General features: G+C 39.6%; 1 protein-coding gene across 2 annotated transcripts in view; it reads right to left on the reverse strand.

The window, feature by feature from the left end:
* Positions 1-965: 965 nt before the first annotated feature.
* The window catches only part of LOC115227428, a 28692-nt gene continuing 10297 nt past the window's right edge, over positions 966-19360 (reverse strand). For both annotated transcript variants that reach the window (XM_029798261.2, XM_029798262.2), the window contains exons 2-9: positions 18296-18341; positions 16377-16415; positions 15567-15815; positions 15050-15088; positions 11766-12014; positions 10875-10913; positions 4774-5022; positions 966-1198 (exon numbers count right to left, since the gene is read on the reverse strand). In XM_029798261.2, the coding sequence (XP_029654121.1) occupies positions 999-1198; positions 4774-5022; positions 10875-10913; positions 11766-12014; positions 15050-15088; positions 15567-15815; positions 16377-16415; positions 18296-18341 (1110 nt within the window). In that variant the 3' untranslated portion in view covers positions 966-998. The remainder of the gene's footprint in view (positions 1199-4773; positions 5023-10874; positions 10914-11765; positions 12015-15049; positions 15089-15566; positions 15816-16376; positions 16416-18295; positions 18342-19360) is intronic.

Below are 19360 nucleotides of genomic sequence, written 5' to 3' on the forward strand. Positions count from 1 at the left end.
CAAAACAATATTAACAACTTTTAAACGCAAAAAAAAGGCAAAATTACTCGGAGTCGATGTGACTAAGGTCCATATAGATAAACAGACAGAGAGACAGACAGACAGATAGATAGATAATCAGTAAAACCTATATCATTAGGACAAGGAAGCACTCCGTCGGTTACGACGACAAGGGTTCCGGTTGATCCGATCAACGGAACAGCCTGCTCGTGAAGTTAACGTGTAAGTGGCTGAGCACTCCACAGACACGTGTACCCTTAACGTAGTTCTCGGGGATATTCAGCGTGACACAGAGAGTGACAAGGCCGGCCCTTGGAATACAGGTACAACAGAAACAGTAAGTATGAGTGAGAGAAAGTTGTGGTGAAAGAGTACAGCAGGGATCACCACCATCCCCTGCCGGAGCCTCGTGGAGCTTTAGGTGTTTTCGCTCAATAAACACTCACAACGCCCGGTCTGGGAATCGAAATCGTGATCCTACGACCGCGAGTCCGCTGCCCTAACCACTGGGCCATTGCGCCTCCACATATATATATAGGCTGGCCCCTAGAAATACAGGTACAACAGAAACAGGAAGTAAGAGTGAGAGAAAGTTGTGGTGAAAGAGTACAGCAGGGATCACCACCATCCCCTGCCGGAGCCTCATGGAGCTTTAGGTGTTTTCACTCAATAAACACTTACAACGTCCGGTCTGGGAATCGAAACCGCGATCCTACGACCGCGAGTCCGCTGCCCTAACCACTGGGCCATTGCGCCTCCACTGGTGAAAGAGTACAGCAGGGATCACCACCATCCCCTGCCGGAGCCTCGTGGAGCTTTTAGGTGTTTTCGCTCAATAAACACTCACAACGCCCTGTCTGGGAATCGAAACCGCGATCCTACGACCGCGAGTCCGCTGCCCTAACCACTGGGCCATTGCGCCTCCACCATTAGGACAATGCTTTACAATAAAAAAAAAACAAAAGACAAAAAATAAGAAATCACAAAATATACCATTCTTATGTCTCCGACGGCTTCTGGTGTACTAAATTATACGTGTTCTTGGTTTCATCCTCATGAGTTTCTTTCTTGCTCCGACGTTTCCATATGAATATGACCCCGAGAATGATGATGCCAAATCCAGCTACACACAGGATGGCTATGGCATAGCCGGGTATGCCGGTTCCTGATCCATTACCTCCCCCACCTGTTGTTTCAGCTGCAAAGCATACACCATTTGTTTTTAATAAAAGATAGTAATATCTGCCAGGCTTATTCCTTTTGATACTATCATGTTCAAAACTGCCTTCGTTTCTATTGTACAAATTCGTTGCTTTAAGGAGATCTAAAGTAAAAACTTCCATCAAAGTTTCAAGTAAATTTGTGTTCCAAACAATACCTTAACCCTTTCATTACTGTATTTATTTTGAGATGTTCTGTGTTTCTTTCAATTAATTTTAAATATAACAAAGAATTTTGTAAAATAACTTAGTTATCATTAAGCTAGTGTTAGGAACATAAATTGTGACTAGGTTTGGTGGAAGATTTTAATTCAACACTTATGAAAACAAGGCATTTGTACTACAGAGCCAGACCGGTTTCAGCCAGGTTAGTATCAAAAGGGTTAAGAATGACAAAGTTATTTTACTAAATTATTTATTTTTTCAAAATTATTTAAACAAAGACAGTGTATTTAAACAGGAACATGGTAAGAAAAAGGGTTAACACACACCAGTATCCTAGACTATTATATCTAAATGATTAAATGTTCCTCTCAACACATGACTATGATGCTCCCCCACTACTTCTGCTCATGATCAGAGATGCACATATCGTCAGCCACTAAGGGTCATGCTCAACTGGTTATGGTCAAACAACTGACAAGCAAATCTGTGGTATTGAGCAGAATATTTGCTGTAAAACATATCTTTTATACCAAGACAAAACAATGTACATGATAACACTTCCAATCAGTTAAGATCAGAAGCCATGAGAGCCACTGCCTGGTACTGCATCAGGGTATTCAAACCCCAAAGAATCCCTCTCAACATATGACTATGATGCTCCCCCACTACTTCTGCTCATGATCAGAGATGCACATATCGTCAGCCACTAAGGGACATGCTCAACTGGTTTAAGGTCAAGCAACTGACAAGCAAATCTGTGGTATTGAGCAGAATATTTGCTGTAAAACCCATCTTTTATACCAAGACAAACAATGTACATGATAACACTTCAATCAGTTAGATCAGAAGCCATGAGAGCCACTGCCTGGTACTGCATCAGGGTATTCAAACCCCAAAGAATCCCTCTCAACATATGACTATGATGCTCCCCCACTACTTCTGCTCATGATCACAGATGCCACATATCGTCAGCCACTAGGGACATGCTCAACTGGTTTAAGGTCAAGCAACTGACAGCAAATCTGTGGTATTGAGCAGAATATTTGCTGTAAAACCCATCTTTTATACCAAGACAAACAATGTACATGATAACACTTCAATCAGTTCAGTTAAGATCAGAAGCCATGAGAGCCACTGCCTGGTACTGCATCAGGGCATTCAAACCCCAAAGAATCCTTCTCAACATATGGCTATGATGCTCCCCCACAACTTCTGCTCATGATCAGAGATGCACATATCGTCAGCCACTAAGGGACATGCTCACTGGTTTAAGGTCAAGCAACTGACAAGCAAATCTGTGGTATTGAGCAGAATATTTGCTGTAAAACCCATCTTTTATACCAAGACAAAAAATGTACATGATAACACTTCCAATCAGTTAAGATCAGAAGCCATGAGAGCCACGCTGGTACTGCATCAGGGCATTCAAACCCCAAAGAATCCTTCTCAACATATGGCTATGATGCTCCCCCACTACTTCTGCTCTGATCAGAGATGCACATATCGTCCGCCACTAAGGGACATGCTCAACTGGTTTAAGGTCAAGCAACACTGACAAGCAAATCTGTGGTATTGAGCAGAATATTTGCTGTAAACCCTCTTTTATACCAAGACAAAACAATATTACATGATAACACTTCCAATCAGTTAAGATCAGAAGCCATGAGAGCCACTGCCTGGTACTGCATCAGGGTATTCAAACCCCAAAGAATCCCTCTCAACATATGACTATGATGCTCCCCCACTACTTCTGCTCATGATCAGAGATGCACATATCGTCAGCCACCAAGGGACATGCTCAACTGGTTATGGTCAAACAACTGACAAGCAAATCTGTGGTATTGAGCAGAATATTTGCTGTAAAACATATCTTTTATACCAAGACAAAACAATGTACATGATAACACTTCCAATCAGTTAAGATCAGAAGCCATGAGAGCCACTGCCTGGTACTGCATCAGGGTATTCAAACCCCAAAGAATCCCTCTCAACATATGACTATGATGCTCCCCCACTACTTCTGCTCATGATCAGAGATGCACATATCGTCAGCCACTAAGGGACATGCTCAACTGGTTTAAGGTCAAGCAACTGACAAGCAAATCTGTGGTATTGAGCAGAATATTTGCTGTAAAACCCATCTTTTATACCAAGACAAAACAATGTACATGATAACACTTCCAATCAGTTAAGATCAGAAGCCATGAGAGCCACTGCCTGGTACTGCATCAGGGTATTCAAACCCCAAAGAATCCCTCTCAACATATGACTATGATGCTCCCCCACTACTTCTGCTCATGATCACAGATGCACATATCGTCAGCCACTAAGGGACATGCTCAACTGGTTTAAGGTCAAGCAACTGACAAGCAAATCTGTGGTATTGAGCAGAATATTTGCTGTAAAACCCATCTTTTATACCAAGACAAAACAATGTACATGATAACACTTCCAATCAGTTAAGATCAGAAGCCATGAGAGCCACTGCCTGGTACTGCATCAGGGCATTCAAACCCCAAAGAATCCTTCTCAACATATGGCTATGATGCTCCCCCACAACTTCTGCTCATGATCAGAGATGCACATATCGTCAGCCACTAAGGGACATGCTCAACTGGTTTAAGGTCAAGCAACTGACAAGCAAATCTGTGGTATTGAGCAGAATATTTGCTGTAAAACCCATCTTTTATACCAAGACAAAACAATGTACATGATAACACTTCCAATCAGTTAAGATCAGAAGCCATGAGAGCCACTGCCTGGTACTGCATCAGGGTATTCAAACCCCAAAGAATCCCTCTCAACATATGACTATGATGCTCCCCCACTACTTCTGCTCATGATCAGAGATGCACATATCGTCAGCCACCAAGGGACATGCTCAACTGGTTTAAGGTCAAGCAACTGACAAGCAAATCTGTGGTATTGAGCAGAATATTTGCTGTAAAACCCATCTTTTATACCAAGACAAAACAATGTACATGATAACACTTCCAATCAGTTAAGATCAGAAGCAATGAGAGCCACTGCCTGGTACTGCATCAGGGCATCATCATTGAGGTTGTGAGCTGACAGAATTGTTGCTGCACCAGAAAAAATGCTCAGTGGAATTTCTCCTGACTCTTTAATTCCTGAGTTCAAATACTGCAACGGTCAGCTCTTTGCCTTTCATCCCTTTGGGGTTGATGAAATAAAGGACCCGCTAAATATATCCAAATTAATGTAATCGAGGAACCTCTTCCAAATGAAATTGCTGACCTTGTGCCAAAGTTAGAAAGAACTATTATTATTATTATTATTATTATCATTATTATTATTATTATTATTATTATTATTATTATTATATTATTATTATTATTATTATTATTAGCAAAAGTAATTCACTTACCTTTTATCTTTAAGGAATAATTTCCAGAGCAGAGATAGAAGTCACAAAAATACCAAGTCAAATCTTGTTTGGTGACATTTCGGATCAAAAGCTTCGATGAGTTACCATTTTGTGTAACTTCATGGTTACTACGATTATAACAAGTCATATCACATTCATATCTTCCATAGTCATTTTTCCAGCCAACTATTCTTTTCATCCCGGCTACTTCAATATGAAGTGTGACACTGCCCCCTAATGCAACTGGTCCTGAAATAAAAAGACAAATCAATATTATTGATTGGTTTTCCATATGAAAGATTTCATCATCATTGCCATTTTAACACCTACTTTTCCTTGCTTGGGAGCAGAGTTTTCTTTGTGCATAACTGGACACTCTTCTGGTCCTAATATCCCAATCTATTGAGCAACAAAGAACCTGGATATGTTTTACCTAGTGGACTGGAAAGAAATCACACCATATAAACGAGCCTTTTGTTTACGAAGGTTGTGCAGAGTAGGATACAACAAAGTCACCATAGATGTAATCATGTTGTACAGAAAAGTGTCACATTAACAACTGATGTAGCAGCATTGTAGTCAGATTTATAAGCGTAAAGGAGATACTTTCAAATTGGTGGACCAGGTCAAGAAAGTTAGAGAGAGAGTTAAAGCCTAATTAATTAAAGACAGAATTAGACTAGATGAGATGCAGTTTGGTTTTCTGCCAGGAAGAAGGACTATTGATGTCATCTTCTTAGTAAAACAACTGCAAGAGATGTATTTAGCCAAAAGTAAATCATTGCATTTGGTATTCGTTGACCTGGAGAAAGCTTTTGACATGATTTGGTGGTTTCTGAGGAAGCTTGGAGATTGGGCAACAAAAGTTCTCTCAGAGTGAAAGGCTCGTTGTATGATGCTTGTATATTTTTCTTTTTTTGTTTGATCCTTCTCGAGCCATGCCTGGCTCATAAGGGCCAGTTTCCCAGTTTCCTTGGTGTGTAGGTTCCCCACCTGGACGGGACGCCGGTCCGTCGCAGGTGAGCTGCAAGATGCAGGAAGAAAGAGTGAAAGAAAGTTGTGGCGAAAGAGTCAGCAGAAGTTCGCCATTACCTTCTGCCGGAGCTGCGTGGAGTTTAGGTGTTTCACTCATAAACACACACATCGCCCGGTCCGAGATTCGAACCCATGATCCCTCGACTGCAAGTCCGCTGCTCTAACCACTAGGCCATGTGCCTCCACAATGCTTGTATATAAACAGCAATGCTACATTATAGTGAGAGATGGGCCCTAAGTGCAAAGAACATGCAAAGACTAGAGAGGAATAAAGCTAGTATGCTCCATTGGAATTGCCATGTCAGTGTACATACAAAACAATGTATTAAGGCATCAAAAGAAAAGTTAGGCAAAAGAGGAAACAGAGGTAGTGTACAGAAAAGGGGACAGCACTGGTTTGGGGGTCATGCGATGTGTATGGATAGGGTCAGCTGCTTAAGGAAGTGCTTCAAGTGAATGGGACTTGTTGATGAGGGAAACCCAGGAAGACATGGGACAAAGTAGTGAAGGCTGATCTCAAGATGCTGAGCCGGTTGGAGATGACAAAAAACTGGGATGATTGACAAAACACAATGATTCAGACATCATCTTTTGCTGTCAATCACAGCAAAAAATGATGTCCTAAATGCATTCTGTTTATGCTCGTAAACCATTCTTCTGCCTCCTCAAGCATTCCCCACATCTCTTTCCCTTTAACACCCAGTTCTCCATCACTCATCTGTCTCTGGCATTAATCAAGGGCTGCATTCATTTGGAAGCAGAATCGTCACATATTACTCCACACCATTTTCTTTCCATTGCCATTTATTTCCCTCCCACCCTGCCAGAACAACTCCATCCCTTATTTCCAATATCCCTTCTTCCTTTCCCACACTAACTTCACTGGTCACACTCATTCTGCACTTTCAGTTATCTCCCCTTCTCTTCAACCCTTGGAATTGACGAAGTCCTGCAGCCTGTCGGAACCTTTATAACTGTCCAACTCATGCCAGCATCGAAGGAGGCCATTAAATGGTGATGGTAATTTTTTGTGATCTCCAAAGGAAACATTATAAGCGGAAAGTGTAACCTCTCGAAAGAGCTGTTCTTCACTCCTGCTCCAGAGCGTAGGCTGCGGGGTCACTCTGAAAAGCTCTATCTGCGACGATTTCATCTCAATCGAAGGAGAGGGGCTTTCTCCGTCTGGGTTGCGGATCCGTGGAATAAGCTGCCGGACGAGATAGTGAAGATGCCGACAACCGCTCGGTTCAAGGTCTCTCTTGACCAGAAATGGCCTGAACTCTTTGCATGAACACCACCCTGTACATAATTCCATGTCCCCCTACATGGCCTTGCTTTTGCTTTTTGAGCCAATAAAAATTGAATTGAATTGAATTGAATATATATATATATATAAAGCTCTATCTACGACGATTTCATCTCAATCGAAAGAGAGGGGCTTTGTCCATCCAGGTTGTGGATCCGTGGAATAAGCTGCCGGATGAGATAGTGAAGATGCCGACAACCGCTCGGTTCAAGGTCTCTCATTACCAGAAATGGCCTGAACTCTTTGCATGAACACCACCCTGTACATAATTCCATGTCCCCCTACATGGCCTTGCTTTTTGCTTTTTGAGCCAAATAATTAACTCAACTTAACTTAACTAACCTGTACAGCTAAGCGCTTTATAAATGCAAGACTGATGGTAAATGACCATAACAAATGACCTTCTAAATATAAATATAGGCATAGGGGTGGCTGTGTGGTAAGACGCTCGACCTTTATTCTCTATAGAGGGGCTTTCTCCGTCCGGGTTGCGGTACCGTGGAATAGGCTGCCGGACAAGATAGTGAAGATGCCGATGACCGCTCGGTTCAAAGTCTCTCTTGACCAGAAATGGCCTGAACTCTTTGCATGAACACCCTCCCTGTACATAACTCCATGTCCCTCTACATGGCCTTGCTTTTGCTTTTTGAGCCAATAAAAATTGAATTGAATTGAATTGAATATATATATATATTATATATATATATATTATATATATATATATATATATAATATATATATATATAAAGCTCTATCTATGACGATTTCATCTCAATCGAAAGAGAGGGGCTTTTTCCGTCTGGGTTGCGGATCCGTGGAATAAGCTGCCGGACGAGATAGTGAAGATGCCAACAACCGCTCGGTTCAAGGTCTCTCATGACCAGAAATGGCCTGAACTCTTTGCATGAACACCCTCCCTGTACATAACTCCATGTCCCCCTACATGGCCTTGCTTTTTGCTTTTTGAGCCAAATAATTAACTTAACTTAACTTAACTAACCTGTACAGCTAAGCGCTTTATAAATGCAAGACTGATGGTAAATGACCATAACAAATGACCTAAATATAAATATAGGCATAGGGGTGGCTGTGTGGTAAGATGCTCGACCTTTATTCTCTATAGAGGGGCTTTTTCCGTCCGGGTTGCGGATCCGTGGAATAAGCTGCCGGACGAGATAGTGAAGATGCCGACGACCGCTCGGTTCAAAGTCTCTCTTGACCAGAAATGGCCTGAACTCTTTGCATGAACACCTTCCCTGTACATAACTCCATGTCCCCCTACATGGCCTTGCTTTTGCTTTTTGAGCCAATAAAAATTGAATTGAATTGAATTCATCATCATCATCGAATATATATATATATATAATATATATATATATAAGAAAATAGTAAAGTGTGAAAAAACGACAGAAGGCTTAAATGTTATAAAATATATATATTTGTGTCAAAATGTCTGGAGAATATTGGAAAAATTTTTTTCGTTTCCTTAAAATGACATAATTTTAAAATTTTTAAAGAAATTACCGGTTTCGCGTGTAGCTTTTCAAATTTCTTGTGACGTTATGTTTATATTGTATGGAATTATCGTTGTTTTTATTTCCAGGAGATTTCTAAATAAGGGGAGGTAGTGAGTGATTTTTTCCGGTGTAGGGGAGATACTCGCTTAAAAAATTTTTTTTCCATTTCCTTGTTAATTTCTCTGTGTCAGTATGTTCGGATGGTTGAGTCTGGGTTTGTACTTTTCAATGAAGAATGTTTCCTTGTTCAGTCTCATTTGTGTTGATGATCCGAAAGTACATTGGTAAAATGGGAAGATTAAAAATTGTGGCAGTAGTTGCTTTGCGCATTTCTCAATGTGCTCACTAAAAGGTATCATTCTATATTCTGGGAATGCAATCTGTTGTCGATGCAGTGTGCATCTGCGCCTGAGTGATAGTCCCGTGGAACCTCAGTAGTTTTGGTTCATGGGGTAGTAGTGATTTGTGTGTGGTGTATTTCTTATCCTAGTGTCGTATTGTGCTGTATGGTGGTTGGGTCTGGTATTATGATGTTGTTGGTTTGTTCTGTTTTTGGTGTAATTTCTTTCATAGACGCGTCCTCTTTCAGCTAGTTCCCTGTTAGGTCTAGCGTGGTTTGTAGAGGTTGGTTGTGGGTGATTTCTGTTTTTAGTGTATGGAGGATAGTTGGGGGTTGTTCGTGGGTTGTTAGGTTTTTCTTTTTTATTTATTGTAATTTTCTTAAGGAAGGGATTATTTGTACCCAATTCATTTTTGAAGGTTTCACTATATTTTTGGAAGAAGTCCATGTTTTTCTCCCAGCGTAGGAGAGAATTTCTCTCTTCTCTCTCACAGGAATCCTTCCAGTGATCCAATGTATTATCGAGGGGTTGTCCCTCGGTATATTTTTTTGATTGTGCATCTCCTCGTCTATGCTTTTAAGTTTTTCTTCATTTGTGGAGGCCCTGAGTCTTAGAAGCTCTATTTCTGATTTAAAATTGAACAGAGCTGACTTTTCTCTAATAGATCTCTGTCCGTCAGGCTCGTTAGGAATTAATTTTATCTGGAATTTGCGTGGGAGGATAATTGGTGTTGAGTTTATCCATCCCTCGTAGATATCTGCTTTGTTGGAATTTTTTATCATGTTCCAGAAGGTGAGTTTTCTGTTGTGCAGGTTTGTATTCCAAACGTTTCCTATTTTTCTTTTTGTTGGGTTGGTTTGGGTGCGTATGGTATCCTGCTGTGTATCCTGCAGATGCACACTGCATCGACAACAGATTGCATTCCCAGAATATAGAATGATACCTTTTAGTGAGCACATTGAGAAATGCGCAAAGCAACTACTGCCACAATTTTTAATCTTCCCATTTTACCAATGTGCTTTCGGATCATCAACACAAATGAGACTGAACAAGGAAACATTCTTCATTGAAAAGTACAAACCCAGACTCAACCATCCGAACATACTGACACAGAGAAATTAACAAGGAAATGGAAAAAAAATTTTTTAAGCGAGTATCTCCCCTACACCGGAAAAAATCACTCACTACCTCCCTTATTTAGAAATCTCCTGGAAATAAAAACAACGATAATTCCATACAATATAAACATAACGTCACAAGAAAATTGAAAAGCTACACGCGAAACCGGTAATTTCTTTAAAAATTTTAAAATTATCATTTAAGGAAAGGAAAAAAATTTTTCCAATATTCTCCAGACATTTTGACACAAATATATATATTTTATAACATTTAAGCCTTCTGTCGTTTTTTCACACTTTACTATTTTCTTATATATTCACCCACGTGCTTTACCAAACAAACTTTCGTATCTATATATATATATATATATATATAATTATATATATATATATATATATAAAGCTCTATCTATGACGATTTCATCTCAATCGAAAGAGAGGGGCTTTTTCCGTCCGGGTTGCGGATCCGTGGAATAAGCTGCCGGACGAGATAGTGAAGATGCCGACGACTGCTCGGTTCAAGGTCTCCCTTGACCAGAAATGGCCTGAACTCTTTGCATGAACACCTTCCCTGTACATAACTCCATGTCCCCCTACATGGCCTTGCTTTTTGCTTTTTGAGCCAAATAATTAACTTAACTTAACTTAACTTAACTTGAGCTGATCAGAGAAAGGTTTTAAAAAGTGGTTAAAAACTATGATTTATGAGAAAGAAATAGAAGGCAGAATTGAAAAGATAGGGTCTAGTATAAAAGAGGAAAAAAAGGTCTGTCAGTCTATTTACCACTTTGAGTAATTTTGTAAATTTCTGTTCTTGTTGAACCTGAAAAAGAAGAAAACAAAAATTTTTCATTTTCGGATTTTACATTTGATCGTCAAGATTGATTGCAGTTTATGCTAAATCGGAATCGAAATTGAACCAAATCCTATGACTGGCACCAGCCGTTGCCAGTGCCGCTGGACTGACCCCTGTGCAGGTGGCAAGTAAAGAAACACCGTTTCGGCCCCGTGCTTGAGGAGACCTATTGAGTCAAGTACATCAACATCAAAAATCAATGGAAATTGTAGTTGTGATCCCTGTGCCGGTGGCGCGTAAAAAGCACAAATTCGATCATGGCCGTTGCCAGCCTCGCCTGGCACCTGTGCCAGTAGTACATAAAAAGCACCCACTACACTCATGGACAAAACCCTTTGTAACTTTTGTCCTGTGTTTTGTCCCTTTATGTTTTAATTAATTTTTATCAGCCCTTGTGGCCAATAAAAGAATTAATTATTATTATTATCATTATCATTAATAATTATGAATTATTATTATTATCATTAATTATGATGAATTATTATTATTGTTATTATTATTATTATTAATTATTATCATTAATTATTATGAATTATTATTATTATTATTATCATTAATTATCATTATTATTATTATCATTAATTATTATGAATTATTATTATTATTATTATTAAATTATTATGAATTATTATTATTATTATTATGAATTATTATTATTATTATTAATATTATTACTTATTATGAATTATTATTATTATTATCATTAATTATTATGAATTATTATTTTTTTTTTTTACCGCCGCCGCCACCACCACCACCGCCTCCATCATCATCATCATCATCATCATTATCATTATTATAATAAATCATTTCCCTTACTGTGAATCTTCAAATCAAATTTTGATGATTCCAAATTATCGTCTTCAAATTTCCAAGTCAATCGTTCCTTTGTTACGTTTCGGATCCAAAAAGTCGATATATCTCCATCCTGCGTCACTCTGTATTCGGGGCTGTTAGCGCATGTCCGATCACACTCATATTTATAATTGTTGAATTTCCAAACGGTCGGTCTTAACATGTTTGGTATTTTAATCAGTAGAGTAGCGCTTACACTGAGTGCACCATTATCTGAAATGTAAGTATAATAATTAAAGAAATCACAAACGCAAACTCAAACACAGGAGTGGCTGTGTGGTAAGTAGCTTGCTTACCAACCACATGGTTCCGGGTTCAGTCCCACTGCGTGGCATCTTGGGCAAGTGTCTTCTACTATAGCCCCGGGCCGACCAATGCCTTGTGAGTGGATCTGGTAGACGGAAACTGAAAGAAGCCCGTCGTATATAGGTACAGGAGTGACTGTGTGGTAAGTAGCTTGCTTACCAACCACATGGTTCCGGGCAATACAATAGAAAATACTTGATCGAAAATGAAGGATGCTTTCATTTCATTATTAGAAGAATGCGTAGGGTGTGTAAACAGAAAGAATGAGACTTGATCACGAGAGACACTAATAGCCTTAGAAGTAAGAAAGAAGCGAAAGGAAAAATTACAATTGGCAAGCTTAGAAGTAGAGATAAATAAATGTCAGGGAAATTAGAAAATAAGGAAGTTAAAAAACAATTAAGAGACAAGCAAAAATATTTTGAAAATTTAGCAAAGACAGCAGAAAGTGCAGCTCAGGGCCAGAACACGAAAGAGTTGTACAACACAAGTAAATTAATATTGAGAAGAGAGTAAGAGTATAAAAGGCAGTAAAAGGGAAGGGTGGCCGGATGCTAAGATTAATTCTAGATCAAAAAAAAAATCGATGGAAGGAGCATTTTGAAGATTTGCTCAGTAGACTACCTCCAGACACAATAGCTAAGATTGTGCCAAGAAATTTGGATCTTAACATCAGCCTTGACCCACCGTCCAAGTTTGAAATAAGAAAGTTAAAAAACAATTAAGAGGCAAGCGAAAATATTTTGAAAAGCAAAAGATTGGCTAAAAGTTATGAGTTGAGGGAAAGAAATAGAAGACGGAACTGAAAAGGTAATGCCTAGTTTAAAAGGGGAGAAAAGGGTTTGTTAATACCGGATGCAAGGCAATACAATAGAATATACGTGGTCGAAAATGAAGGGTGCTTTCATTTCATTATTAGAAGAATGCGTAGAGTGTGTAAACAGAAAGAATGAGACTTGATCACGAGAGACACTAATAGCCTTAGAAGTAAGAAAGAAGCTAAAGGAAAAATTACAATTGGCAAGCTTAGAAGTAGAGATAAATAAATGTCAGGGAAATTACAACCAACAAAATATCATCATCATTTAGCATCTACTTTCCATGCTAGCATGGGTTGGACGGTTCAACTGGGGTCTGGGAAGCCAGAAGGCTGCACCAGGCCCAGTTTGATCTGGCAATGTTTCTATGGCTGAATGCCCTTACTAATGCCAACCGCTCCGTGAGTGTAGTGGATGCTTTTTATGTGCCACCGGCACAGGTGCCAGACGAGGCTGACAAACATCCACAATCGGGTGGTGCTTTTTACGTGCCACCGGCAAGGGGGCCAGATGAGGCTGGCAACGGCCACAAACGGATGGTGCTTTTTATGTGCCACTTGCACAGGTGCCAGACGAGGCTGGCAAACGGCCACAAATGGATGGTGCTTTTTATGTGCCACCTGCATAGGTGCCAGACGAGGCTGGCAAACATCCACAATCGGATGGTGCTTTTTACATGCTACCTGCATAGGTGCCAGATGAGGCTGGCAAACGGCCACAATCGGATGGTGCTTTTTACATGCCACCAGCACGAGGCCAGTCAGGGTGGCGCTGGCAATGGCCACGTTCGGCAGGAGGCCAGTCGGGGCGGTTAAAAAACAATTCAGAGACGAGCGAAAATATTTTGAAAAGCAAAAGATTGGCTAAAAGTTATGAGTTGAGGGAAAGAAATAGAAGATGGAACTGAAAAGGTAATGCCTAGTTTAAAAGGGGAGAAAAGGGTTTGTTAATACCAGATGTAAGGCAATACAATAGAATATACGTGGTCGAAAATGAAGGGTGCTTTCATTTCATTATTAGAAGAATGCGTAGAGTGTGTAAACAGAAAGAATGAGACTTGATCACGAGAGACACTAATAGCCTTAGAAGTAAGAAAGAAGCTAAAGGAAAAATTACAATTGGCAAGCTTAGAAGTAGAGATAAATAAATGTCAGGGAAATTACAACCAACAAAATATCATCATCATTTAGCATCTACTTTCCATGCTAGCATGGGTTGGACGGTTCAACTGGGGTCTGGGAAGCCAGAAGGCTGCACCAGGCCCAGTCTGATCTGGCAATGTTTCTACGGCTGGATGCCCTTCCTAATGCCAACCGCTCCGTGAGTGTAGTTGGGAGCTTTTTACGTGCCACCTGCACAGGTGCCAGATGAGGTTGGCAACGTCCACAATCGGGTGGTGCTTTTTACGTGCCACCGGCAAGGGGGCCAGGTGAGGCTGGCAACGGCCACGAATGGATGGGGCTTTTTACATGCCACCGGCAAGGGGGCCAGATGAGGCTGGCAACGGCCACAATCGGGTGGTGCTTTTCACGTGCCACCGGCAAGGGGGCCAGGCGAGGCTGGCAACGGCCACGAACGGATGGTGCTTTTTACATGCTACCTGCATAGGTGCCAGATGAGGCTGGCAAACGGCCACAAATGGATGGTGCTTTTTACATGCCACCTGCATAGGTGCCAGACGAGGCTGGCAAACAGCCACAATCGGATGGTGCTTTTTACATGCCACCGACACGGGGGCCAGGCGATGCTGGCAAACGGCCACGATCGGATGGTGCTTTTTATGTGCCACCTGCATAGGTGCCAGACGAGGCTGGCAAACAGCCACAATCGGAGGTGCTTTTTACATGCCACCTGCATAGGTGCCAGATGAGGCTGGCAACGGCCACGAATGAATGGTGCTTTTTATGTGCCTCCAGCACGAGGCCAGTCAGGGTGGTGCTGGCAATGGCCACGTTCGGCAGGAGGCCAGTCGGGGCGGTTAAAAAACAATTCAGAGATGAGCGAAAATATTTTGAAAAGCAAAAGATTGGCTAAAAGTTATGAGTTGAGGGAAAGAAATAGAAGATGGAACTGAAGTTACAGTGTCTTGTTTAAAAGGAGAAAAAGGCTTGTTAATTCATTTACCATTTTGGATAATTTCATAAGTTTCTGCTTTTCTGAAACCTGTAAAAGATGAAGAATAAAGTTTTGATTTTCAGATTTAACATTTGAGCAACATGGTTATAGCCAGGTCCAGCCTGTCACACCTCCTCTACAATGCCAGTCCAAAGATAAACAATCATATCATTAAAATGTCAAAAGAAGATAATGAGAACAAACAGATCGCCGCCGCCGCCGCCGCTGCCACCACCACCACCACCACCACCACCACCACCACCATCATCATCATCATCATCATCATCATCATTATTATTATTTTTATCATTATTATATTTATTATTGTTATTATTGTTATTATTATTGTTATTATTATTATTATTATTGTTATTATTATTATCATCATCATCATCATCATTATTATTATTATTGTTATTGTTATTATTATTATTATTATTGTTATCATTATTATTATTGTTATTATTATTATTATTATTGTTATTATTATTATTATTATTATTATTATTATAAATCATTTCCTTACCATTTGTCTTCAAATCAAATTTTCCAATGTTGTAGTTGTTGTCATGAAATGTCCAATCCAAAAGTTCCTTAGTTACCTTTCGGATCCAGAGAGAAGAAGAATTTCCACTCTGTGTCACTCTAAATTCAGCCCCTTTATCGCATACGTTGTCACACTCATACTTCCGAGTCCCACACCTCCACGTGACTGGTCTCTCCATATTTGGTACCTCAATGTGGAGAGTAGTATTTCCATTGAGGACAACATTTTCTGAAATAAAGAAATCAGGTAAGAAGTTTGCTTTCCAACCACATGGTTCTGGGTTCAGTCCCACTGTGTGACACCTTGGGCAAGTGTGTTCTACTATAGCCACAGTCTGACCACTGTTGGTGTGTTTACATCCCTATAGCTTAGCAGTTTGGCAAAAGAGACCAACAGAATAAGTACTGGGGTTGGTTCATTCAGCTAAAACTTCTTCAAGGTGTTGCTCCAGCATGGCTGCAGTCTAATTACTAAAACAGGTAAAAGATCATCATTGTTATAATGCCTACTTTTCCACGCTTGAATGGATCAGAGTTTATGAGCGAAACACCTAAGCTCCCCGATGAGTGTTTCTAGTTCTTCGGCCTTGCTCAATGAGAAACGCCGAAGAGAGATAACTCTGGGTAGATTCAAAGTTGTAACTTTATCTAAAGAACAGTCACTTTAAAGAAATCAAAAACCACAAATGGAGCAGAGAATAAACCTGTGAACTAAGAAAAAGAGATACAAGACAGATTTGAAAATACAGGATCTAGTTTAAAAGGGAAAAAGATTTGTTAATCCATTTACCAGTTCGGAAAATTTTATAAATTTGTGCTTTCGTCAAACCTGTAAAAGACAAAAATGAAAATATTTGATTTTCAGAATTTACATTTGATCATCAGGATTGTTTATTATTTATGTTATAATAATTAAATAATAATTAACACTTGTAGATATAATTATGCATTGTGTGGTAAGTAGCTTGCTTACCAACCACATGGTTCCAGGTTCAGTCCCACTGCATGGCACCTTGGGCAAGTGTCTTCTGCTATAGCCCCGGGCCGACCAATGCCTTGTGAGTGGATTTGGTAGACAGAAACTGAAAGAAGCCTGTCGTATATGTATATATATATATATATGTGTGTGTGTTTGTCCCCCTAGCATTGCTTGATAACCGATGCTGGTGTGTTTACGTCCCCGTCACTTAGCGGTTCGGCAAACGAAACTGATAGAATAAGTACTGGGCTTACAAAGAATAAGTCCCGGGGTCGATTTGCTCGACTAAAGGCGGTGCACCAGCATGGCCACAGTCGAATGACTGAAACAAGTAAAAGAGTAAAAGAGTAAAGAGAGTAACATGTGGTACAGGTGCAAGAGTGGCTGTGTGGTAAGGAGCTTACTTACTAACCACATGGTTCTGGGTTCAGTCCCACTGTGTGGCACCTTGGGCAAGTGCTTTTGGATCTTTTCGGTTTGAATGGCAGTTTTTAAAAATAATTTCCACGTAACTAAACACTTTTAAACTTCGTATACTGGTAGAATGCCAAGAGAAAAAAATGTTTTATTTTGACACATTCTACCGGTATACTAAGTTTTAAAGTGTTTAGTTAACTAGAAATTGTGTTGACATGTGCCGTTCAAAAGGAAAAGAACCGAAAACACTTGCCCAAGGTGTCACACAGAGGGACATGTGGTTGGTAAGCAAGCTTCTTACCACACAGCCACTCCTGCACCTATATATATATATATATATATATTATATATATAATATATATATATATATATATATATATATAATATATATATATATATATACGATGGGCTTCTTTTAGTTTCCGTCTACCAAATCCACTCACAAGGCTTTGGTTGGCCCGAGGCTATAGCAGAAAACACTTGCCCAAGGTGCCATGCAAGGGGACTGAACCCAGAACCATGTGGTTGGTAAGCAAGCTTCTTACCACATGGCCACTCCTGCACCTATAGAATTTTTTTAAATGCTCAAGATTTACAGCTTAGACATTTCGTATTTGTGTTTCTATCACAGATGCCATCTAAGGATGAGTCTGAAGTCAAAACAATGATAAGGATGATACAAGCACTATTGTGATATGATTGTTGCCATATTGGTTTAGACCAAATAAATAAGATGATACATTTATAAAAATAAAAGTGAAAAACTAGCAGAAAAAAATTATTCACTAAGGTTATGTAAATTGTTTTTTTTTTTAATTTTATTTTATCTAGTTTCAGCTCACGAGCTGTGGCCATGCTGGGGCACCGCCATTTGGTGTTGCTACATGATTTTATTTCACGAATGCTTTTTAGCAATTGACATTTGGTGCATAAGAGAGTTCAATGCAGCTGCCCTCATCTGCACCTCCTGCCGTGAAGTTGGTTCATCCGGGACACCTGACAAGAAGAGATCCAGTCCTACTTTAAAGACATCCGCATCCACCCCATGCAGGTCCCTCAGGTTCTTCGGGAGGATATTGAAGAGCTGTGGGCCTCTGAAGCCCAGGCTATCACAGTATCTTGTCCTACATCTTGATGGCAAATTTGGAGTCTTTGGCACCACGCAGTGGCACCCAGTTCTGGCATTTGTGTAACTCTTGATGCCTAAGTTTGGGACAAATGATATGTAAAACAATTATTTTTAGAAAAATAATTAATGTTAATGAAAAAGAATTTAATAAACAAAAATAAAACAAATATGAAAGAAAACTTACAAAAACACAATGCAAACACACAAAAAAACTGTGGACTGCCCATGATCTGTAAAAAAAAAATTATATATATATATATACACACACACATATATATATATATATTTATATATATTGTTATATTTCGGAATGGTCATTTTGCCAGTTTAGCCAATAAAAACACACGCACTATATATTTGGTGTTACTTTTGCTTCAGTGTTATTTATTTTTTACTTAATCTTAATCTTATTTCGGCCAGAGTCTTTCGTCACACTCCTGTGACTGCATCAGTGGTCCTTTGTTTTTCTTCTTTCTTATTTGTGGCTCTCCTTACTAACCGTCAGCCATTTTGTATTTAGATAGATAGATAGATCCATCCATCCATCCATCCATACATACATACATACACCATACATACACACCTACATACATACATACATACATACATACATACACACATACATACACACCCACATATATACATACACACATACATACACACATACATACATACACACATACATACATACACACATACATACACACATACACACATGCATACATACACACATACATACACACATACATACACACATACACACATACACACATATATACATACACACGTACATACATACATACATACATACATACACACATACATACATACACACATACACACATACATACATACATACATACATACATACTTCAATTAGAGGTTGTGTTAACCTTCAGAAGGGATGATTTCATCCAAAGAAATTCTGGTTCAATACCTAGTGTTTTGGGGATTTAATTTCCTTAAAATAATAGGTATGTAGTGATTATATATAGTCAGTACAAGGTGTTGATGTGGCTGTGTGTATATTATTACAAGAGTTCATAAAGAGATGAAGAATAAATTCAAGACTTATATACTCTTTACTCTTTTACTTGTTTCAGTCATTTGACTGCGGCCATGCTGGAGCAACGCCTTTAGTCGAGCAAATCGACCCCGGGACTTATTCATTGTAAGCCCAGTACTTATTCTATCGGTCTCTTTTGCCGAACCGCTAAGTGACGGGGACGTAAACACACCAGCATTGGTT

The sequence above is a fragment of the Octopus sinensis genome, unplaced genomic scaffold (genome assembly GCF_006345805.1).
Source record: "Octopus sinensis unplaced genomic scaffold, ASM634580v1 Contig03086, whole genome shotgun sequence".
Lineage (NCBI taxonomy): Eukaryota > Metazoa > Mollusca > Cephalopoda > Octopoda > Octopodidae > Octopus > Octopus sinensis.